The sequence below is a fragment of the Gavialis gangeticus genome, unplaced genomic scaffold (assembly GCF_001723915.1).
Source record: "Gavialis gangeticus isolate Ggan-Ray unplaced genomic scaffold, GavGan_comp1, whole genome shotgun sequence".
Classification (NCBI taxonomy): Eukaryota; Metazoa; Chordata; order Crocodylia; family Gavialidae; genus Gavialis; species Gavialis gangeticus.
In genome coordinates this window covers 13371156-13395458 of record NW_017729009.1, presented here as the reverse complement: position 1 = coordinate 13395458, position 24303 = coordinate 13371156, and the positions used below count along the sequence as shown (strand labels likewise).

At 44.8% G+C, this 24303-nt stretch overlaps 1 protein-coding gene across 4 annotated transcripts in view; it reads right to left on the bottom strand.

The window, feature by feature from the left end:
• The window catches only part of NKAIN4 (Sodium/potassium transporting ATPase interacting 4), a 91313-nt gene that overhangs the window by 15482 nt on the left and 51528 nt on the right, over positions 1-24303 (bottom strand). For all 4 annotated transcript variants that reach the window (XM_019510124.1, XM_019510122.1, XM_019510121.1 and 1 more), the window contains 3 exons: positions 21230-21367; positions 17959-18039; positions 7344-7541 (listed from right to left, as the gene is read on the bottom strand). In XM_019510124.1, the coding sequence (XP_019365669.1) occupies positions 7344-7541; positions 17959-18039; positions 21230-21367 (417 nt within the window). The remainder of the gene's footprint in view (positions 1-7343; positions 7542-17958; positions 18040-21229; positions 21368-24303) is intronic.

Here is a 24303-nt window from a genome sequence, read left to right as displayed (position 1 = left end):
GGGGGGGGGGGGGTTTCCATAGCATTTCAGAATTATTTTCCCCCTTTCCACACTAAGCAAAAGGATTATGAATCTATTGAAAGAACAGACAATCCTGCTTTGAACAATATTGCTGTTATCTAGAAGGCCTGGGCTTCCTGTTCTCTTAAAATACCTAGAAATGGCAAAGGGACTCTGGGGCTCCAAACTTCAAAGGTGAAGAAATCTGAATGATGATGCCCGGTTCCAGTGGATGGGTGATTATAGTTGTATGTGAAACAAATCTGACGGGAGGTAGGTCTCTGTCTCAGAAAACTGGCCACTACTAGAAGAGACTCACTCACACCATGAAAGACCCAGCAAAAAGGTTGAATATCACGAATGCTGGGTTTTTGGTTGTGGCCATGTTGGTCTAAGGACATAGGCAGGCAAAGTTCTTTGGGTAGATGTGACATCTTTTATTAGACCAACTAAATAGTTGGGGAAAAAAGTTCTTTGCAAGTTTTTGGGTGCAATCACCCTTCTTCAGGCGTAGGGAGTCTCTGCTGTTCTGCGACTCCAAGGACGTCTCCTTGTTTACCTTGCACAAGAACTTTTTTCCAATGACTCTGTTGGTCTAATAAAATATATCAAATATTTTGACTGAATTTCTCTCCCATGCTGCAAGCTAGCTTCAGGCTAACCCACCATTTACATTCCACTTCAGCCTATTCGATCGTAAGTCCTACAACCACAATAGCATTTGGCGGGGAGGAGATTCGCAACTGAGCATCACAATACTTTGGGTAGCAGACAGCCACAAGCATTTGATAGCAAAATTATCTTCTTCCATCAGATGCTGTTCCTTGCCTCTCAGAATACACTCTTCTGTATAAAAACCAAGCGAAGTAGTAGACTAGAAATCATGAGAGCATAGGGATGGAGGAAGAAAAGAAAGCAGGACCACTTGATAGTAGCACCAGTGCATGTGTGCACTTCTTTGAGAACATGTTGTATAGGGCAGCACTGGCCATGAAGACTGTCCATATATTTGATACTAAAGAAATTCGAGGAGAATGAAGAACTGGCAGCGAACAGGCACCGGGACAAAAGGATGAGGGGCAGGGTTGGCAAGTTTCCCTAATGCTGAATGAAAAACCACACCATTACCATTAAACACCTAAAAGTGCTAAAGCAAATGACCTCTGGCTACAACCGGAATAAGCCTGATTTGTTGAAATTTAATTTTTGCCTCACCAGGGTAGGAGGAGAGACAGAAAGAAAATTTGCAGGGTTTTGATCTATGAGCCCTTTTTATGGCACGATCTATCACAGCTTTTGCCTCCATGAGAAAATGTTTCAAGGTTGATGTGAACAGGGAAACATGAAGATCAGAATCAGGGCACTAGGAGGAAGAAATATGAAAACTAATAAAAAATAATCAATGGTGATTTAAATTATGTCTGGGAGACTCTGGGCTTTAACAGGTTTAGATTGGACTCCACGTGAGTTTAACGGTGGAGTTTATTATTCATGCTACAATTTAGTGCCACATCTGTTGCTGAACAAATAATGCAATCGAGTTTCAGGACATTGTGTGTTCGTTCTAGAGAGGATGCAGTTACAGAGTGCAAATGTTTCCCTCTTAGCAATTTTATACAGCTGTAACTTAAATGGAAAAACCCCTAGTTTACATCAGGAGAAGTGAATCTATTCTCTCCCTTGGGCCCAGCTCCCTGTAGCTGCATGATGCAAAACAGGTTCCTCTCCAGGCTCATGGCTGGGAGTGCAAGGGAATGATAGTCCAGCCAAGGAAGGGCAGTTTAATATCAAACTGATCTGAAACAAAATAGTTAGAGTCAGTTCAATAAATGTTTCAAGCAGGGGGTGTTGACAGGTTTCATTTCAATCCCAAAATGTCAACCTTTAGCTTCTTGTCTCATAAGAAGACAGGAGCTGCTCTCTGCAGAGCAGGGAGCTCTCACAATGGAAAAGAACCTGCTCAGAGACCTTGATGGCTGCACTTACATTAAACATTTTTTTTTTGCACCTATTTTAAACATTTTTGGTTTTTTGCTTCGCTTGGGCCTCCACGGAAACATCTCTCGGCCCCCAGCTATGCCACAAATCGCTTCCAGCCCCCCACCACAGGCTTGACTTTAGGACTCTGCGTGATGTCCACTTTGTGAGTGTCGCTAAAGAGAAATGACAAAACTCAGAGCAGCAGGGATCTAACTTGAAATGTCAACTCAAAGCCTTAGGAGGTAAAAGCCTAATAATGTTAACCTCATGTGCCAGCCCCTTCCCACCAGCCCTCATCTTTCCCAGTTTATGCAGGAAAGGGTTTTTCAGACCTCCTGGCTCAGTGAGAGACTGATCGTTTTTAGACTGTTGCAAGTTAGCCAGAGGAGGAAAAATTAAGTCAGTGGTGTAAAACAACACTAATTCCTCCAAGAATGTTCTTGGGCTTTTGCCTCTGCTGCCGTGCCCCCAGCTAGATGGCATGAACAGTGCCAACCTCTTCCAGGCAGCACATGTATCTGATTAAGTCTTTTCTTAGGAGCACAAGTCATAGCCAGGTGCATGCAATCAGCCAGTCAAACAGCCTGGGAAACAGCAGGCTGAAGAACAGAAGAAATGCTCAGGCTGGGTTATCCCAAGCACCAGCCTCAATCATTGCAGAAGCCCATTATCACAAGCAAATGGCTGGAAGGGAAGAGGGAAGCGACAGTAGAAACCTGCCCATCGAGGTGGAAAAATCTAGGCAACGCCCACACAAAAAATAAAAAAAAATCCTAGAGACTGCAGTGACAGAAAACTCATCCTATTAACTCTCACATCCAATAATGACTCTTAACTGGAAAAATAAAAAACCAAAACAAAACAGGACTTTCATCCCCTGGCAGTGTGACCCTATTCCATTGTCACTAAAGCCCTTCTGCTTGGGCAATTTGATGTCTTAGGGCTATAGATAACAGCTTTCCTATAAACCATCAGCAGCTACAGACCTAGCTCAATATGTATCAGTGTAACAAGCCAAAGCCAAAGCCAATCAGCTGCAACAAGGTTTAATTTTTCAACCAAACCCATGGGAAATCTATAGAAAGGACAAGAGCGATCTTCGCAGACAGTTATTGTGCAGAATGAATCGAATGCTGAACTACGACGAGTGATTTAAATACACGTTTCACACAACCAAATATGAACCAAATGCAGTTTGGGCTTTTATAAATCTGTCACTTTATGATGGATGGAGTCTGCAGCCTCTTCCTGGTACCAGATCTATCCTCTTGGAATGGACTGCATAATACCTTGCAATAAAAAAAATGCAGGTATGCTGTCACACTAGCGTAGAGGGAACTGTATAAATAAACAGATATCATTTAAGGGTCAACCCTTCTTACTGCTGGATGTACTCTTTGCTTGCAGTTGTAATTCAAAAGTGACCTGAAGTCAGCTTCATGCTCCGCTGTTCCCACGAGCACTTTCTGAAAAAGCTACCGTGGGTTAGCTTTCATTTACACTGGGGTCACTGCATGAACATGAGCAGTTACCATGCTGTAAATCCTCACTCTTGCCTTTACATTGATACCCCAAAATCATTATAATCACTTTTTAAAAAGTCAGCCTTGTTCTGCATCCATCTTTACAACCGTCTACCCTGTGGACACAAACAATTCATAACTTCATTGCAACTCCCCTTGTGCTGGCTTGAGATAAAAGCAATTGCACACAGAGGTCACAGTGTCTTGTCTTTTTGTCCCACAAGGCAAGAGGTTTCATTTCTAACATGAGAGTCAATGAGACATGCTTGCCCCCTTCTTAATGAATGAACCTCCTTGCCATTCCTGAAGTACCGGAAAGCTTTTGCTACCTTGTAAGATAGGGACCACGCACAGATATCCACATGGCAACCCATAACCTTTGATTTCTTGACCATCTTGCTCTCAGGACACAATTACTATCAGTGAAAATGCATCGTATACAGACAGCAAAGCATCTCTTGCCTCGCTTTTCACTGTAACATCTGCTGTCAAAATTTGCATTGCCATCTTCCTGGGAACCTTCCAAGCTGTCACTTCAAGCAAAAAGAGCAGACAGGCAGCTTGAAAGCTCCTTCCCTGTTGGGGAGCCATTTCCAACCCCTGCACCACTTTGCAGACTCTTGGAAAAAGCACATCCCTCTATGCACCCGGAGCTACCATATGGGCAGACCAAAATAAGGTCAGGTATTTGGAACAAAAACAGAAAAAATGAACCTCAAACCACTGCCAGGCAAGCGGGGGAGTTGTGAGACAGATCTCTGCTAAAGTGAAAAACAAAGCAAGTCTTTCTGCTGGATTTCCTAATGGGCTTGGCAAGGACAGGTGATACAGTGGTAGTAGAAGAACTAGTTTACATATGCCCGTATCCAGTTTCTGTTGACGAGGTCTGATTCCAGCAAGCCTTACGCCCCAAGTCCTTTGATCTAAGGTAGTCCAGTGGAGTGGGAGAGATTTTTCTGCTGTTTTTCTGTCCCATCGTCTAGCACCCATCCCATTGACACACACACATATATTTCACCTTTAAGAAACCTGTGTTCAAATCCTGCTGAATGAAATTAGAAAAGGGGTTTGAGGGATTTTTGAATGAAGCTCTCACTGATAGGTATACAGATGAAGAAGGGTGCAGGTTGTAGCTGTGTTGGTCGAAGGACACAGGCAGACAAGGCTTTTTGGGTGAATCTGCTCTCTTTTATTAGACCAACTTCAATAGTTGGAAAACCTGAAAGCTTGCTTAAAAATTGTTTTCCAACTATTGAAGTTGGTCTAATAAAAGAGAGCAGATTCACCCAAAGAACTTTGCCTACAGATGAAGAAAGAAGTCATGGGATGCATCATAATCGGTCATGCGGGGGCTTGATGTTCAGCTCACTCCAGATTACACTGGGAGCAGTTCCACGAAAGTCATGTAATTAGAAGGGGGCAGAATGACTCAGAAGCAGGCCTTTGGGTCTCTTTTTCAAACAGAGACCCTAGAAGAGCCAGGGTTTTGTCATCAGCAGGAGTCAGGGTTGGGGTACATTAGCAGAGCCACAGAGGAACATGTCCCTGGTGTGTACTCATCCTGGGTGGACCCTAAGCAAGAGATGGTTTTTATGCAGAGGACAAGTGCGGCAAAATGTACACTTTTCAATTCTGGACAGGGATCAGGGTAGCTTCACAGCTGTTGTGACAACTCACTGAAACACGTGCCGCCCTCCTCTTGCATAAATAAGGTCAACTTTGGGGAGGGGGATGTGGTCAAGGATGACTCAACCTTCCCCAGGGGGAGCACATGGCCTGCCGCTGTGCCTCGGTGCTTTTGAGGGATAATTATCTCCTGGGGACCCAACAGTCAGTCATGTCTCCACTGCTGGTGAATATGAATTTCATATCGCTGGATCTGAAACAGATACTTCTGAAAACAACGAACAAAGCCTACACACACAGGAGAGGTGGCATTTTATATGCCCCCCCTTCTTCCTGAGCATTTGAGTCTCAGATGCTTGACAGACATGAAGGGAACTAGATCAGATCCTTGCTCCATCTCCCCAGTCTTCAGGTCTTAGGGCGACAGGATCAATAATACAAAAAAAATTACTGCCGGTCTACAGCACAGAGGACCTGCAAAGCATTCGGGGTGGGACAGCAGCCTGTAATAAAATTGGTCTTAAAACTGAAATAAAGAGACTAAAGAAAAGTAGTGGCAGGGATCAAGAGTTCAATCCCCAAAGACTAAAAAAGGGAGAGGGCTAGCTAGTTATTCTTGGCCAGGGCCTGAGTCAAGTCATGGAAAAACTTACTTTCTGCCATACTGCCAAGAGAAAGTAGCTTCACTTCTGTTGCACCGCAAGGATTATATGGGTGCTTGAGGGTCCCCATGAGACAGGAATCCCCTCTGCTCTGCCTCTGAAGGAGGGGATAGGGGAAGCCACTTATCAATGCCGAAACCTCATCCCTTTCCCCCAACAATCACCTTCGTTTTTCTGTATCTGGCCAACTGAGAATAGCCCTTCCCAGCACTGCCTCCCGTACATATCTGCAAAGCAGCATGTGCATTCACCCGTTAGTATGCGTCTGAATGCCCAACTAAAGGGAGAGGTGCTGGGAACCCCAACTGCTGTAATTTGGTGTAGCTATCTGCCTTGGTATTGCATCTCTACATTGGGAGAATCCCGTAAGACACAAACTTGATCCTCAACATAACAGGGCCAGTGTAAGGACTGGGTTGTGGGTCATCTGGCCTAGCGAGTGGGCTACCAGGGCAGGGCTAGGGGAATTGGGGGACCCAACCACACAGCGGGGCAGGAGCTAGAGTCCTAGTTACCAAATCCAAAGAGGACTTTCAGAGGTGGAGTCCAAGTCACAAGCTGAGAGCAGGCTCTGGAGTCAGGGACCGAGTTCCCAAATCCAAGAAGAGTTCCCAAAAGTCAGAGTCCATCAGCAGAGCTGAGCAGGCTCAAAAGCCAGAAAACCAGACAGCGCAAGATCCACAAGTTACCAAAACAGACCTTTAGGCAGAACTGTTGGTTTATCTATGTTGTTCCAGCACACCACCGTTTCCAAATCTCCCCTCTTCCTGCCTCCTACATACAGGACCATGTCAGACAAAATCAAGCCTTTTATCTGAAGCACCCACATGGGTCCATGCAACGTTCCTAGCTGCAGTGTAACCACTCTATATTTAAAGCCATGAACCATGAAGTAACAAAGCCAAGCAGATTAAAAAGATGTGGGCTGCTAGCTGTAACGTAGCTACAAACTACTCGGGCATCAGTAGAAGTAAAGATGACAACGGACCTTTTGTTTCAGTTAATTTCACAGGCAAATGAGAACCAGTTAATTAACAGGGAGAATTAAGGACATTAAATTACTGCAGTGTGCTTGAAAAAGGCTATAGGAGCAATATTTGAGAGAAACTTTTAGCACAAAACATTGATGTCTGCAGGAATAAAACACGATGTTTCCTACATCGAAACGTTGTTGGTCTCTGGATATTATCTTCCTTTGGAAACCAAGATCTGCCCCCCTCTAACCCTTGATATCAACACGCAGGCACATAATATCATGCAACAACAGTCAAATGAAAATAAAAATCACAGGCAATGGGGCTGTTTCCTTACTGCCTTTCTTCTTCTCCCTGACTGAACCCTAATTTGCTATGGTAGGGTTGCATGTGGTGGGTCATTTTAGAAGTGTTAGGTTGCAAGCATCAAGGTCCATTTTTAATAATTTTCTTTGTAGATAAACAAGGAGAGAGAGGATATCATTAATGACAATCAGCAGAGCAGAACTTGAAGCTCGGCCTTTGCGGCTAAACCCGAGAACGTCCCCGTACGACCTGCGGGGCCCAGAAGTACTCACCGCGACCAGGATCTGGAAGGAGCTGTGCATGACCTCAATGTAGCGGTACTCCAGCGCACAGCCGATGACGGAGATGTAGGAATGACTGTCCAGCCCCTTTATGCCAGGCATGGGAGCCTCCTTTCTTACACAGCCAGGGCCATTTTCACTCCACCAGGACTGATGCCGGGAGATGTTAAAGGTCAAAAGCTCACTGTCCTGAGGGGTAGGAATGATTGAAAAAGTCATTATTAGCAAGGAAATGACATGCTATTTAGGGATGCTCAGCTCCCATCAGGCAGTGTAATCTGATGACGTGAACTTTGGTGCACGAAAGCTTGTGCTCTCTATATGTATCCAAGTTAGTTAGTCTATAAAGGGGCATCTCTATACTGCCAGACAAGGTTCTTTGGGTAAAAGTGCTATTTTTATTAGACCAGTTGGAACAATTGTTCTTTGCAAGCTTTTGGATACAAACACCCTTCTGTAGGGAGCATCCCCCCATATCCATCCTGTGCTTTTAATGTGAAACTTAAATTCTGACTTCTAAGGCAACCCACCTAGGCCAGTGATAAGAGCATCTGAAAGTACCACCCTCAGTAAGGAACAGGGATCAAAATGTTAAAAAGCACTGTATAATTAGTATATAAATCAGCATGCGTTTCAGCAAGGCCTGTCTAATGGGACCAGCTCTTCTGACGCAGCACTTCAGCATGCTGGCAGTCTGTCCCAGCGTAACGTGGTGACGTTTGGAAGCAGTTGCGAACAGTTGTCACAAGAGACAGACAATTTATAGGCTCCAGACTAGGCTTGGGACCCAAAAACATCTGTCTAAAAGTGCCTGCAGCAAGGAGAGAGCACAGAAGAAATGTGGGATGACCTTGTAAATACCATGATGGAGACAGAGAACTCTAACTTGACAGGTGCCATATATCCACGCTAATACAGTATATCCAAACATGTTATGGTCTTGGACTAAGCATAAACTTCAGAGCAAGACAACTCAGGGATTTTTGCGACTCGATTCCATTTATCCTATGAATTAAGAAATATTTATTATCAATTGCACAAATGATTACTGCAGCCAGGCTTTAGGAGGAATGAAAGCATTCCAGCACACTTTTTTAACAGAGAACTCGTACTTACATACTTGACTGAAGTCTTTTAAAACCTTCCTGACATTAAGAACTTGACCTAGAAATTATGATCAGCCACAAGTCCCAGGAATATTTTCTGGGAAAGGTACTGTAAATTCATCATCTTTACTACTGTGGTTAGAACTGGATGGAAAATGGAATCGTTCCTACAAAAAACTTTGCATATTTGATTTCTTTTTTTTTTGCATCGAATTGGAATGAAACTGGATGGATGGATGTAGGGCAGAGAATGAATCCAAGTGGATCTGGACAGGTTGGGAAAGTGGGAGGAAGAGAACAGGATGCAGTTCAATAAGGACAAGTGCCAGGTGCTGCACCTGGGGAGAAGGAATCACCAGCATGCGTACAGGCGGGGGAGGACCTTCTCAGCAGCACAGCAGCGAAAAGGGATCTTGGAGTCACTGTTGACTCCAAAATGAACATGAGTCCTCAGTGTGACAAAGTGATCAGTAAAGCTAATGGCACTTTATCATGCATTAGCAGATGCATAACAAATAGGTCCAAGGAGGTGATCCTCCCCCTCTATGCGGCACTGGTCAGGCCACAGCTGGAGTACTGCATCCAGTTCTGGGCGCCGCACTTCAGGAGGGATGTAGGCAGCACGGAGAGGGTCCAGAGGAGGCCACTTGTATGGTTAGGGGCCTGCAGGAAAGATTGAGAGCCCTGGATCTCTTCAACCTCTGCAGGAGAAGGCCGAGAGGTGATCTTGTAGCCACCTACAAATTCATCAGGGGGGACAGCAAGGAATAGGAGATGCTCTGTTTACCAGGGCAGCCCTAGGAACAACGACCACCAACTGATGGAGGTCAGATTTAGGTTGGACATCTGGAAGAACTTCTTTACGGGATGGATTGCCGAAATCTGGAATGGGCTCCCAAGAGAGGGGGTGCTCTCCCCTACCTTGGGGGTCTTTATGAGGAGGCTGGACATGCACCTGGCTGGGGTTGTCCGACCCCAGCACTCTTTGCTGCCCAGGGCAGGGGGTCAGACTTGATGACCAACTGAGGTCCCTTCCGACCCAAACATTTATGAATCTATGTATGGATGTAGTCATTTCAAGAGTGCCCAAACAGTATTTTTCTGCTTCCCAGCTGTCCACCCAGAAGGCTGCTGCCACTTCCATAGTCTCTTTACCTCCCCTTCAATTTGCCTGATGTCAAACTGTATCTTTTTAAATGGAATGCTTTAATTTTGCAATAAAAAGGCTTTTTTAATAGAAAATTTCTAACTCGCTCTAATGAAGATTTATATTGCCATCACATTATGAAACTTTTCTGTTTCCACCACCTTAATGCTGCTGAAAGACTCTGTCTCCATTCAGAGGCTGTGGCCATTTTGTTCCCAGAACGGCTACAGCCGTTAATTGAGGAGGGAAAAACCCTCTATACTGTCATGGAGACATAATTTTTGCTCGTTCTTTTCTTGTTGCTTTCCCCTCAAATTGCAGGGTGACAAATGCTGGTCCCTTATGCAAGAACAAGATACAACATCTCTGTCAGCAATGAAGCTACTTCCAAGTCTGGTTCATGGAGGTAAATTACTGACTATAATCGCCCCAAAAGTTCAATTTCTTAGTGTAGACAGAAATGTCGGCTTGTGCACTGGGCAAACTGACTGAAACCATAGGAGAAGAACAACTATGTAGGAACGAGAGTCCAGTCACCGAATCACATGTCTGAACACATCTGCTGGCCAAGATTAGGCTCCAGGAATTACAACAGGAGTGGAGATGAAAAACATTTTCGAACTTCATAAAGGAACAATTTCCTCTCTGCCACAAACTATTAACACATCTAATAATTTCCCTCCCCATCTCCAACTCTCACATTTCCCTCATTATTCAGATTTATTGCACGTCTGGATTTCCATTGACCTCAGTCGATACCAGCCTCTTGGGTCAAGTTACTGTGATGAGCCGACCTCCGCGGTGATCAATAGCTGCTAGAGAAATGTTCCCCCATGAATTCCACATCATCGCTGCCACTGGAGCTACTTTTCACTTTGCTTCTTTCAGCGTTGCAGCTTCAATGAGAGCTAAACTAAGCAATTTTGGGTGTCACATGGTGAAACACAGCATGAACAGTAGAGGAATTTGCAAGGAATCAAGATGGTGCATTTCTAATAATAGCTGCACTTCCCTTTCACTTGAGAAAGTGATACCAGACTAATTAGGAACACCACACCAGCTGCAACACCGTGGTCACTGCTGTGGGGCTTCCAGCTTAAAGGGTATTGTTACCTTTCCCTTCAAGTGATGAAAGACAAACTTGGCATCCTCTGGAGAGCAGGGGAAACAAGGACAGCAGCAGCTATCCCTACTTAGTAGGGAAGTGCTAAGTGTCTGGTGCCACTGGGACCCCAGCAGACCTCACATGTCACTTTGATGTAGAATCAGCAAAACCTTTTGGCTCTTGTAGTGCACAGGAACAGGGGGCAGAAGGATTTATTTTGTAGCACAGACTTATGGAAAGTGCCTGGTCCAGAATCCAAATGCTGCCGCAACCTAGGCATAAACTCCGAACATTTTGTAAAGCATCTGGACTTATCCGCTAGAGAGCTAAGATGCTGCCCTGAACAGACCGCTGATATTAGCTTGATCCCAGTGGGAAGACTCAGCTTTGTGCTCAACTTAGTAATACTTCGTCTGTCATCATGAACCCCCCAAACAGCAAACGGGACTTGATAGAGGATTGAGTTTGACCCTCATTCAGATATCATCTGAATAAGGACAGATTTTAACAGAAAGGTAATAGGGCTGGAAGAGACTCTGAGAGGTCACCTAGTCCACTCCCCCATCCCGAGATAGAATCAACCATACCTCAAATGGACTTTGGATGGGCTGTATGTTGTAGACTTTCATTTTCCTGAACTGAAGCTCACGTATGCCATTAATTCCTAGTCCCAAAGTCTCCAGGAGCGAACTACCCTACTCTATACCCTCCCCAAGCTAGCATCCAGCTCATCACTAGCACTTACTAGTACTTTGTGGGGCTCTCTACTCCAAGTGGGCTCTGGGAAACACATCTTGGGAGGTGTGAACACTTAAGTAAGAAGACAGCTGCCAAGCTCCTGACATAATCCTAGCAACAGATGGGATGCATTTTGCAGCGGATGACGGAGAGTGCAGAGCTGTTGTGTGGCAACAATGCTGAAGCGACCCCAATATCAAAGGGAAGACAATTGGGAAAACTCTATTAACAGCCTGCAACTTATACAAGACCATCTGCATTTTGCAGGGTGTGAGGAATAATTCGACTGGCGGCTATCGGAGAACAAACTCAAGGAAAGGTGCCTGGTGTGGGCACTAAGGGACGTTTGGTGGCTGCCAGCTCCCCTCTCTCCCAGCCTCTGACAGGAGCAGGAGTTTGGTGGGAAAAAACCACTAACCAGCTTTTTCCAACAGGCACTTCTTTTTTGGGCGGCTCCCCTATGGATTAGACATAGATTATCTCCTGTCCATTCGGATCAGGTCGTTGCTGCACCCTCGTAGCGCCTCCAGCGTAGCCATGTCTCAGCAGGACGCACGCTCCCATGGTCAAGCTCCTCTTTCAGCGAGACCGACTGCAACCTACCCAAATTGCTGCACCCCCCCTTGAGAGAGACTGGACAGGTGCACCAGGCAGGGAAGGCAAAATCATGCTCCAAGCAAAGACAGCTCCAGCTCTTTGGCTCAGGGCTTTCCTTTATTAACACAGAGGCAAAGTAATTGCAACCCTACAGGGTCCTTGTCCGGAGAGGTTCACTCTCACAGCCCTCCTCTGCAGGCACGAAGCTCTGCCGGTTGCCTCCCACATAAGCCTTGTTCCCAAATGATGCAGAAAGCCCCTTCTAGCACTCCTTCCCTGCCCCAGGGTCTCTCATACAAAGTTAGGGCTCGAAGGGACCTCAGGAGGTCACATCTAGTGCAACCCTCTGCTCCAAGCAGGACCAGCCCCAACTACATCGTCCCAGCCAAGGTTTTGTCTAGCCGGGTCTTAAAAACCTCCAAGGAAAAACCTCTACAGAAAATAAGCTGCTTCTACCTATAGCTGAAGAGAAAGGAAAACAATGGGATAGCAAATCTCCCCAAGTCTCCGTACTGGAAATCATTATAGGGGTGGCCACTGCTTCCCTCTAATACAGGCGATGTCTCTCTACTCATTTGCAATCCATGAACCTCATTTTGAACCGAGCCTAGATAACCTGAAGAACCTGCTAGCTATCAAGGAGGAATTAGGCAGGTGGAGGAGCAATAAACTTGCACACGTACACACACTCAGTGCTAGTGCAAACACATAGCCCCGGCTGGGAGCCCGGGCAGAAGTTATGCTGTCACCGAATGGAAACAACTGTGCTTAGGTTGAGCGATTCCTCGCGATATAAAGACTCCAGTTTTGAAGGGCTGTTTGCAAAAATATATGCACATTTTTGAGTTGTGCGGGCAGGCAAACACACAAAACGATCAGGCTCACCGGCTGCAGAGACGTTGTGAATGCCAGTCACCAACGGTGATTATGAGTGCCCTCGTGTTCTGCCTGCAAGGAGATATATGGAGCTTTTTTGCAGCTTCAGGTTTGAAAAGCAGATGAGTAAAGGGGGGTAGGAACGAAGGCTTCGTAGTACACTGAAATCTGCCACTTTTTGTTACTGGTGTCACTGGCTGCAGCTCTGTGGAGGACACCTGTGCAGACTGAGTGAAATAAAAAAGCATCCACGAAAAACATGTTATCGACTTCTATTTGCTCAGCAGTAAACCAGCTGGTTTAACTCTGATTTTTTCAATTATTTCTAATAACGGTCCCTTGACTTCTTGGTTTTACAAGGAGGAAACAAACACTGACAGATTTCAGCAGGCATTAACGTATCCTTTCCCTAGCTTCCCTACTGTAACGCCTGCTGAAATCCATCAGCATTTTTTGTTCCTTATTGTGAAAACTAACAAGTCAAGGGACCGTTATTAGAAATAATAAAAAAAATCAGAGTAAAAGCAGCTGGTTAACTCCCCCCTTCCTCCCCCCAGGTATCAGGAAACAAGTTTAGAAAAACTTTAAAAAAACTTGTGAAGTATTTGGAAATGGATTGGGAAGTACTGAGATGCGGGCAGGAGTTAACTAGCTTTATTACAGCGAGAAACAGAGAGCCCTGTTTATGCCCACACTCCCCCGTTTCTCGACGGGCAGCTATTTGATGGGCTACGGCTACCTCATTAGCCTTCAATCTGGAAAGAAATATGAGCAAAATCAGTGATAAAAGCTCCTTCTCAAGTGCAGGCTGAGGGCTAGCCAAGATCACATTTCAATCTAAACTGTGGCTGAACCTTGTTGCTAATCGGTTTGCCGTTCACTCGTTCAGAGGTGGTGCTGCAGGGAGACAAATGGCCCCACAACTTAATGCAGCGCGGGAGTTTTCCCCGTTGCCTCTTCTTCTGCACGCGCTCTATGTCTGCATTTGGAGCAAGCCCCAATCCAACTCTAGTGCCCACAAAATCAGCTTGAGAAAGACTGGCTCTTTGTCCAGTTGGTAGCATCAGACAGCTGTTTCCTCTCTTGCTAGCTGCCTTCTCAGCTCCCCCCCTTCATTAATTATGAGGCAAAGCAGCATTAATGGCTCTGCAAGCAAAGTCAGCCCACCTAAGCAAACCCTGAGAGCTTGATGGTGGGATCATTTTGCATCTTTTAAATTAGACAGGAAACGATCCCCAGGTTTTATTTTCTACCCATGTGTCTTGAATAGCTGCAGTTCACCGAGGTAGTAGGATGCTTTCTTTTATCATTAATTAGACTGCTGAAAGGGTCTGTCGACAGCACTGCACTTCTTAACGACTTAATAATAGCTTTCGAACTTCTAAATTCAGGAGGAGGTGGGGGTAGGTATCAATAATGTATTTCTTCCCACCTCCACCTATCGCTTGCTCAGGTACAAAGCTACCAGAGAGGAGCTAATACATTCTTTCAAATGCAGATAAATCTGATTATGGCTAATAGGACTTATGCTCTTCTACCAAGAGAAGGTTAGACAGATACTGTCCTGAGATTAAACCAGTGTCAGATCTGGGTGAGAGAATATAAATAAGGATTGCTGTCCAAAGATGGGCAGCTCTGGGTGAAAAACGTCAACACAGCCAGGTTTAAAGGTGCCATCCCAGAGTATCTGTGTCCTGAGTACACGGTCAAGGGTCTATGTGGCAGCATAGGAGGGTGGGGGAGCACATATGTTTTTACCAGCCTAATTTTAATTCTTAATTGAGGTTGACATTTCGCACTAGCTCAAGTGTGTTTGTGTAAATGAGAAGTGCACTGGGATCCTTGCAGCTGAAGCTGAAATACCACCCAGATAGTGAGGGAGAGGCTATATCAATAGCTAGAGGATGGCTAGGCAATGCTTAAAAAGGCAGGAGGAAGCAAAGTGATGGTTTGGAAACTGGAATCTCATGTGCTCCACCAATTACACTGGTACAAAGCAGCTGAGGAGGAAGCGCAGCAAAACAGTATTTCACCAGGAGGCTGAAAGTGTGCTCCGAACTGTGAGCAGGGAAAAGCATCTGCTGAAGCTGAAAAAGCAATATTTCAGCTCAAAACTTGCACAGGGTTGGTCTGCTTGCTAGCAAAGCATGGTCATGGGAGAGCTGGTACTGCAGGACCTGTTCTATATAGAGACCTTTCAGGTGCTGACTCCAAAGAAGCAAGGACATGCTTTATTAGGCAGTTCTCTGACAATCCATTTGTCTGCTGTCCACCTAATGAAGTTACAGGAGACAGTATTTCATTCTCTTTATTCTACTGAGAAAAGGTATCAGCATGAAAAATGACAGGGTGAATAAAAAATAAAAAACCACCACAACTGTCAGTCCAGTTCTTTCAAGGAACTGACATAAAATACAGAGAAGGACAGAGACAATTTTCCCTTTGGACAAAAAGAACTGAATTTGATGCACTTCAGATGAGGCTAGGGCTAATGGAAAATGAAGAGAGTTTGGTTTAACTCCAAGCAACACGTGATTGTCATGGTAGACATTAAGGTCCATATTTTTAAAGGTGCCTGTGCCTTTGCACAGATAGTCATTGCAATGATATAACTATTCCTTAATTACATATTAAAAGGACTTGATAGCTTGTCTTTGCATATATATTTCTATTTTGAGTACATACACACACAATTGTGATTGCACATACACACACACACGCTGGGCAAAAGTATGCATGAACTGTGTATACATGTGTAATTATGCCTGCAGTCTAGGAAACCTGTGACTGAAATGCTCAGGCATGTTAGCAGAAATCTTGAAAGAATTTGGAGGTGACATCTGGACAAATACTGGACCTTTAAGCAACATTATCCTTTTTTGGCTGCTGTGCAAAACTGAGCAACATTTCTTATTTTCACCATTCTTACGGTACTCTAGAATATCTAGCAAGGAAGAAAGAAATGGAGTCTCACTCTGATTGTGGGACTGCCGGCCAGGGCCCCTATGTTACAGTCCAACACCTCTATTAAAGACAGAAAGGAAGGCAGCCCCCTCCTTCTCCATAATGCACTGATGCAGCCATGCACCTTGACCCTATGGGCTCTGCCAAAATTGGAGAACTGCTGAATAGTGGAGAAATGATCTTTCCTGACCCCTCAGGCTATCCATTTGCAAGGTGACATACTTGATATAATTACCCTCATCCTAAAAAGATAAAACCACAAATGGAATTGCTAGTCATTTTATTGGGCAATAAAACTGTTTGGTGCTTGGTCACAAGGCGGGGTGCAAAGTTTAACTAGAAGGAAAATCAGCGCTGTACTGTGTCTAGCACAGTGGAGCTCCGGTTCACGACTTGCCCTCCCAGGGCCAACTGCAGTATAAATATATAATTGTTCCTCTCTTTTTTCCTGTTCTCCTCTCTCATCCTGCAACTCCTCACAAAACCGTGTCTATGCACCAAACTGCATAAAGCACTCTCTGCCGTTAAGGTATTTAACAGGTTCCTCATTGCTCATATTTTCATTCCTTGAGGCATTTATTAAAGTTGTTAAAGCAGAAGCACTCAGGGTGCTTTTCTCCTTTCCCTCCCCAGCTGAGTTATCACCTGTCTGAACTCTACAGGGCTGTCATTACTAGCTGCCAAGTTAACAAACTCCATTCCTTCTAGCTCACTGCCCTTTCTGCGTTTTGTCATTATAAATTAGCTGGCTGCTGACACAGATATCTCCGCAAGGCTGCCTTGTCAGAAATAAAAGCAAGAAGCACTCAGGTGGTCAGAAATGCTACATGGCCTCCCTCCCTTTCTCTTGCAGGTGCTCATAAAAAGGGGGGGATGTTAGATGCAATACAAAAGTAAGGATCTCTTCCCACCCTCCAAACAGGGAGACGAGAACATGGCTGCATGCAAAACCTCAGGCAGCGACGGACACTGCAGTGCCCTTGCCGTGTTCATCAAGGGCTGTCCCAGGCCTGAGAGCGATCCTGAAAACAGCTCTTCCTGATCAAAATCTTGCTGTCGTCAACAGGAGTCTATCCAGAGCCTTTAGCGGGCTTTAGGTCAGGGCTATAAAGATGCAAAAAGATATGGCTGCTTACTCATGAGCCAGAGGCCTGTCTGCCTGAGCAGCTTTTCTGTTTTGCAAAATAAAAAGGGTATGTGTATAGACAGGGGAGTGGAGGTGGGAGGTGCCCTGCCTCGAAGAAGCTGCGTCAGGCATGTTGTCACATGCAAGAACATGATGGATCTTCAGGCATCTTCCCCAAGGACATGGATAGCAGTTTATCTAAAGGGGTAGGACAGGGAGGATATTTTGTCCAAGGTGTCTACAGGTCTAGACCTATTCCTGCTTCTAAACTGAGCTCAACTGGACTAAGCATGGGACAACAAAAGAGAGATCACCGATTAAGTTGTTGCAAGTGGTTTCACCCACAATCTGGCCACGATTCCTACCAACAAGTAATTCAGGACATAGGTAGTGATACCCCCATCTCAGACTCTTCATTTTGGCCAACAATCAGTGGAAGTCCCTTATTCTTTGCCTCCCTGAGCACATATATGTCCTTTTAAGGTGTTTTTAAGTAAGGCTGGGGCAACCTCATTAGTTCACGGATTCCCTTAATTACCCCTGAACCTTCATTAAGAATTGATCTCAAATGCCCGGAGGCAACTTCCCATTAGGGATATCACTGGTGCGGTATGTTCCTTATACATCACACAGAGGTCACTCTCTGTTTTTCTTCTTGAAACACCTTTTGCTCCCACGGAGAGGGGCCCCTGGAAATCAGCCTGCCACTAACACCTATGCTAAGGGCTCCCTGTTCTTCAGAAAGCTTGCAACATGCCTCCATATCGCCCCCGCGGTAGCCGCCAAACATCAGGGTTCAGCTGATGCGGAAAGCAGCTTGCTTTTCTCTTTAATCTCAAAGACATCAGGCAGTATTTTTTCTTTGCAGTCCCTCTTCCCCTTCCCCTGCCCTCCTCCTTCCATCTCCTTTGATGGAAACATTGCTGTCTGATCACATCCCTACTTACCTTTGAAAGTCCTCCCACTTCCAAGTAGAAGCAGATGATGAAGATATTCCAGGTGACCCAAACGGCAGTCCAGATGGCGTACTAGGAAGGGGGATGTCAAGGGAGAGAGATTGGACTATGGTTAGGGAGCTGCCTGAAACATCACTTAAGAGATGCAAGTACAGCAGGAGAAAGTTAAATGCTTCACATCATCACCACGCTCCCTTCCTGTTCCTTGGGCATTTCTCTGGATTTTAATGCACCTACAGGTCTCTCCTGATTATGGTGCTCCGATCCAGTTTCCCAAAGCAGGGCTCATGGGTGCTGTCTGTTCTGCTCTGCGGGGTGGTTTGCTGAAGGGTGAGGACCAGGCCTGTGTCCATCAGGAGAGGGTCACTCAGCACCACCAGAAAACCCTGCTTACTTTTGCAACTGCCTGTGCAACAGCTGACTGATTCAGTCAAAGGACAGCAGGGCATCCTCCCACGCCAGCAGTGTTTGCAGGAGCAGGGAGCTTGGTGTTCAGATAGTGAGGCCACGGCTGGGTTGTATCCCAGTCTTGAGCAGCTCTAATAATTAGAGATAACACACTGATGGGAGGCACATCTGTTCATTCCCAGCTTGAAAGACAGGGGCTTCTGTTTAGGAGCTGAATGCTTGAGATGCAAGGTCCTTGAGGACAGAGCAAGGAGAAAAAGAGGGAGGCACAGAGGCTCCTTGCGGCTTCATTTGACCTCTGGATAGCCCATTTAAAAATACCATCAGGAGACAAATGAGCTCTGAAATTCAAAAGCAGGTTGGACAGACACTTGCTTGGGAGGGTTTAGTTAGGGATGATCCTGCCTTGAGCAGAGAGCTGGACTAGACAGGTCCCTTCCAGCTCTACTTTCCTATGATTCCTAAATTCTGGAAAAAAAAGGGGTTTGGAGCTTTATTTCCAAAGCCTGTAACCTGCTCCTTGGTAGAGCACTATGGAGAGATGAATGGTGTGTGTGTGCATGTGAACGTGTGTATATAAACACATATGTTTAATAGCATACAAATTAAATAATCAAAAATGGAGGCCATTTCCCTGGAGATCAGCATTTAGCAATATGGGGCTGGAGGCTCGGAGGAATTAGAGCAGCAGGACCAGCCTCTCCAGAGGGATGGGAAGAGCTAGTCTCAGGTGTGTGAAACAGAAATGTTGGTTAATGAATCCCCGGTACCTGTCCTAATGACTTCTGCTTGAAAAGCCCTGCTGTATAGGCTTCCTCCCTACTCTGACTCAGGGGAAGGCCTTCAGCTAACGTTTCTGCAATACATAGCTGGGCCATGACACTTTTTTTCCCCCATGTACTGAGAGGTTTGTTATTTGATTTGGTTTTGTTTGCATGAAGGCTGAACGCTGTAAAAATCCTGAAAAAAGGAATAAGTAGAACTGCCATAGACAAGTCTTGAATTCCCCCCAAAATATTGCCTGGGACACTCTGAATATCACAACCTGTGGGTGTTTCTATTCCAATGCTTAATTGTCTTCCACCCACACCAACATGTAGTATTCCTGGCATGCATTAGTGCTGGAGGGCCTGAGTATAATGCCAGTAAGTTGTCAGACAGTGCCAGAGTTACACCCTGATTTCCACACCACCAGCTGCCATAGATTAAGGTGGTGGGAAGCCCTCTCCTGCCAAAAAACCTGACAGTTGGCAGAAGTTTATTATTTAAGCAATAGTCCCTGTCATTGAGAATTTTATCTGCTTAATAATTGGCAGCAAAAAGCCTGAGCTGAAGGGAAATGTGAATCAGATAGAGCTGAGGTCAATTTTAAGGCACTAGAGCTTGCAGTCAGGGGTGATGGCTGGCAGGACCAGATTTTAAGTACTTGAAAATATTTCTGAATGTCTGCTTGCAAAAATAAATTAAAGAAGTGAATTTCAGTTGCAAATGAATTATAATCAACAGCGAACGGAGAGAGAAAATGTAATGGAAAACTGAATCATGGATGTTTCAGGCTTAGAAAAAGAGCCAAAAGTCATTGGCCATGGCATCTGATTTACTAGCATAGTTAATGCAGCATGGGATCTGGAAGATCTATCTCCAACTCTGCCACCCCTTTGCTATATAAACCTTAACTGCTCGATACCAGTTTTCCTCCTCTGTACAGTGTGGATACACTATGTGCCTAGAGCGGAGACGTGCTATAGGGAATGGCTGTTATCAGTGATAACTTTATCAACAGTAATAATGGGTCTTCCTAAAGAGGTCTTTTACTGTTGCTGTCTCATCGTAGCATACTGTGTTTGATCAAGATTTATGCAAACGCATGAAAAAAAATAGTGCAAGTGCTATTATAGTCCAGGCCGAGCATGACATGTAGATCTACAATCAACCCAGAGCATTCAGACTTCCTTACAGCAGAGGGAGATTGAAAAAAAAGGGAAACTGGAGAAATAGACAGCTCAGGGGAGTAATAATAGAAAATTGGATAAAATGAGGTCTGTACTGGTCATATCCAACATGGTTCAATACAGCTGACAGACTGTCATCATCTGAGAGCCTTTGTGAATTGATGGATGGGTCCTGTGCAATTGGGAGTGGATTCCTAGCTCATGCACTTGAGTCCAGCTAGCTGTTAGCAGTCTCAGCAGGGAGGCTGTGGGGAACACACCAGTCTCTCCCCTCCAGATGTTGAGGTTTGCACTACTGCTGCCAAAACTCTACCAAGTGTGGAGATAAATAGCAGACTTCAAACACTAAGGCTGTCTTTCTGGCATCTTTCACCAGAACTAAAAGCTGGAGGTTAAGTTTCATGTCCTTGAAACTTGAACATTTCCTTAGAGAGAAAAGATATTATGGTTAAGATACTGCATTGGGATGCAGGAGACTGGGTTCACATTTCAGCACTCTCACTCACCATTGCTGTGTGACATTAGTTACTTAATTATTCCATGCTGTAATTTTCTCCTCTGTAAAATGGAGATAATAGAATTTCCTTTCTCCAACCCCTTTGTGCGGTGATATGGTTAACTCTTGGAAGAAGGAATTGTTGCTCATTATATATTTGTATGGTGCCTTGTATGGTGGGACTTCAGTCTCAGTTTTGGCCACTAGACAATACTGTAGTACAAATAATAAATATAATCTCATTTCCTCTGAAAGTACCGAATAAATGGTATGAAAAAGTAAAACGAATCTTTAAAAATAGCCCAGCCAGCTACATGTAAATAATATTGGTGCATGAACAGGCTTATTCCACTCTATTAACCCCATCCTGGGTAACTGTAGAAGAAAAAACTTGAATAATACTTACCACCACTATGTAGCGTGGCCTGTACTGGATAGTACCGAAGAGGCCAAGGATAACGATGATGATGTGGAGAAAATTGGCTAGAATAGGAGCCCATTGATATCCCAGGAAATCAAATACTTGTCTCTCTAATGCAGCAAGCTGGAAGAGAGGAATTATAATTTCAAGACTTGTTACAAGGCTCACGATGTTTAAGTTCAGAGTCACTTCATCAGCTCAAGTGTCTCTGCTGTTGCTAGGATCAGTTCCTCACTAGAAGCGTATATCAAATTTAGGCACATCTAGTTGCATTGCATAGGCCCCCAAGCCATCCCGCCCCCTCAGAAAACACTACCTCCAACAGAAGGATCCTGCAAACACGTCAGTTTTCCGGGAGAAGCATGATGCAGCAATGGTAATCAAAATAAGATCTTTTTGATGCTGATAAAATATATTAATGTTAGAGCTTTACATCCATATTTTTTTCAGGAAGCTGCATTCAAAAATACATGCACATTTGTGTCGGATGGAATAAATGATTGCACCTAGACTTGCAAACGGCCATTTGAGCACTGAATTGCTGCAATGGTACATGCAGCTGTGTTTGTAAGTTAGATGTGAAGTTTCACACCAACCTTCAACATCCCACTAGGCCTTAAAATAAAATATTCATAGGCCAAACAACAGGATGGCGGGGTAGGACAGTGCCTCCCCCATCTTCCTGGAACCTACTTTTTCATAAGTAGCATTTTTCCATCTCAAATATATGTGCCAAACCTGCCATGAGCATCAAATCTTTCAGTGAGCAGGGAGATAAGGTAGAGTTAACCACATTTCCCTTACAGCCTGAGAATTCAAAAATACTAATTAGCATACTAATTGATTGCATTAGTACAACTCATTTATTTTTGCCTTAAAAAAATGCAATAAAAACTTACCAGCAATAGCCAATATTAACTTTAGCATAATAGCTACTTTTACCCAGGGGCATCGTACAAGTGCAGAGGATAGATCTGAACATCCAAAGGAACTTTGTCTTTCTATTAAGATATATAGTACATACCCTAAATACTTCCAGTGGATGATCTTAGTTCATTTGGAGCTGTTACATCTCAAATGAGGCATCTTTCTCTAGGTCTGCCCTGTATGCTTAGCGGAAGATTTTTTGCAGCGGCTTAAAGCATTTAAAGATGCTCCCTGCATCCTTCTGAGCTAGTTCCATGCCCCAGTGAAGCAGCATGAGGAGGAATGTCTCTGCTATCAGATGACTGCTATTCCTCCTCCTCTTCCCTGGGTGACAGAGTGGGGAAATCACCTTCATGCTTCCCTTTGACTGGGACTATGTCAGAAATGGAAGTATATCCAAAAGGAAGAGTGTGCAGATATACTGCCAGTGGACTTAGTTCTCTTTGCAGAAACCACTGGCTTGGAAGACTGAAGGGAGTTCAGCCAAATCTATACTTCAAAGAGGTAAACAGGTTTCTGGTTAAAGGGGATCAAAAAAGTGTTGCTGCTAAGCTGTTTGTCCTTAGTGACTGCTTTCCGCACCAGAGAAGAGGTGTAGGGATAGGGGGAGGGGAAGGCAGCCTCCGAATCGAGCTGTATTCTCCAAAACAAGTTAATCCTCCATTTGAAGTAACACACGCTCATATTTTGATCTATATGAACAGAGGGGAAGCAGCTGCAAAATGTGTTACAGGGTATAAGCAGCATCTCTGCCAACAGGCAGGGCCTTTGAAATGGGAATGGGGAGAATATTACCCATTTCACAGTTCAATTTGGAATCCTCCCCAGAGTGCAAAAGATTTTCTATATCTCAACAGAACCAGCAGTAATAGGTTAAATGCTTAGTCTTCTCGTAGGGGATTAATGCACGTATCATAATGACATGTAGCATTCCTGAATCCTGATTGGCTGGCCACAGGTCACTTGACTGTGACTGCTTCATCCAATCAGGCATTTAATTGGCTTGCTGTGTTACATTTGCACCCAAATACGGACCACAGAGAGACAGCCCCACAGTACAGCCTTAAGCCCGTTATCCAAGGAGACACAATGAGTTGTATGGTGTGGAGAGATAACGCCCCACTGCAGCTGTATGAAGATGAAACATTCAGCAACGCCTCTTGCCTCCAGCCCCAGAAAGGAATGGGTAGATCTGTATCTTAGCCAGCAGGGCTTTATTGCCATAAATGATGGTTCCTGTATTGTTAAAATTATATGTTGCCAGTTCAAAGAAGTGCTGCTTGTTTGTAAAAGAACCTCTGCCGATGGGTTCGTGTGACACTAACAGGACTTCAGCATCTCCTAGCAATGACTTCTGTTGGGTACTTTGATTCATAGGGGCCAGGAACAATGAACTCTATGTTGCCTCTATCAAACAAATCATCTCAATAGTTTAGGTCAGATTTACAGTTGCGTGGAAGAACAGAGCTGTGTCCAAGACACTGTCTGCATGAGCTGTAGCATCAAAATTGTCTGCTACAGAAAAGTCACAGGATGGTAGACAAGGAGGAAGGGGCAGAGTGTCTAGGGTGTTATGTGCTGGCAACTCTGAGCAGCTGTAATGTCACATCAGGACTGATGCAGCCCCAGCAAACTTGAAACAGCAGAGGTACCTTTTCTCTGTCCCTGGGCTGCTGTTGGCATCCGTTCAGGGATTCGCCAATAGTATCTATGGGAAATCCTGCTCATGCAAACAGACATGCAGTTGCAGTGCATAAAAGGGGAAAAATCGTGGCATGTACATAGGTCTTATAGGTCAATTCATTGCACTCATTGAATTTTGTAGTCCCTATCCAGGCAGGCTTTCTCCCTGTGATCTTAGGAGTTATATTCTGTTTCCCAGACTGCTCTCCCCTTTCCCCACTCAGTTACTTTCCTCCCTGGTTCTTCCTTTGGGATCTGCACTTTACTAATAAACTTTGAGAACTTCAGCATGGATTTATTAGGGGGAGATCATGTCAGACCAACCTGATTGCCTTCTATGATCAGGTCACAAAGGCCATGGATGCAGGTGTCGCGGTGGATGTAGTCTTTCTGGACTTCAGCAAGGCCTTTGACACCGTCTCTCACCCCATCCTAGTTAAAAAACTAGG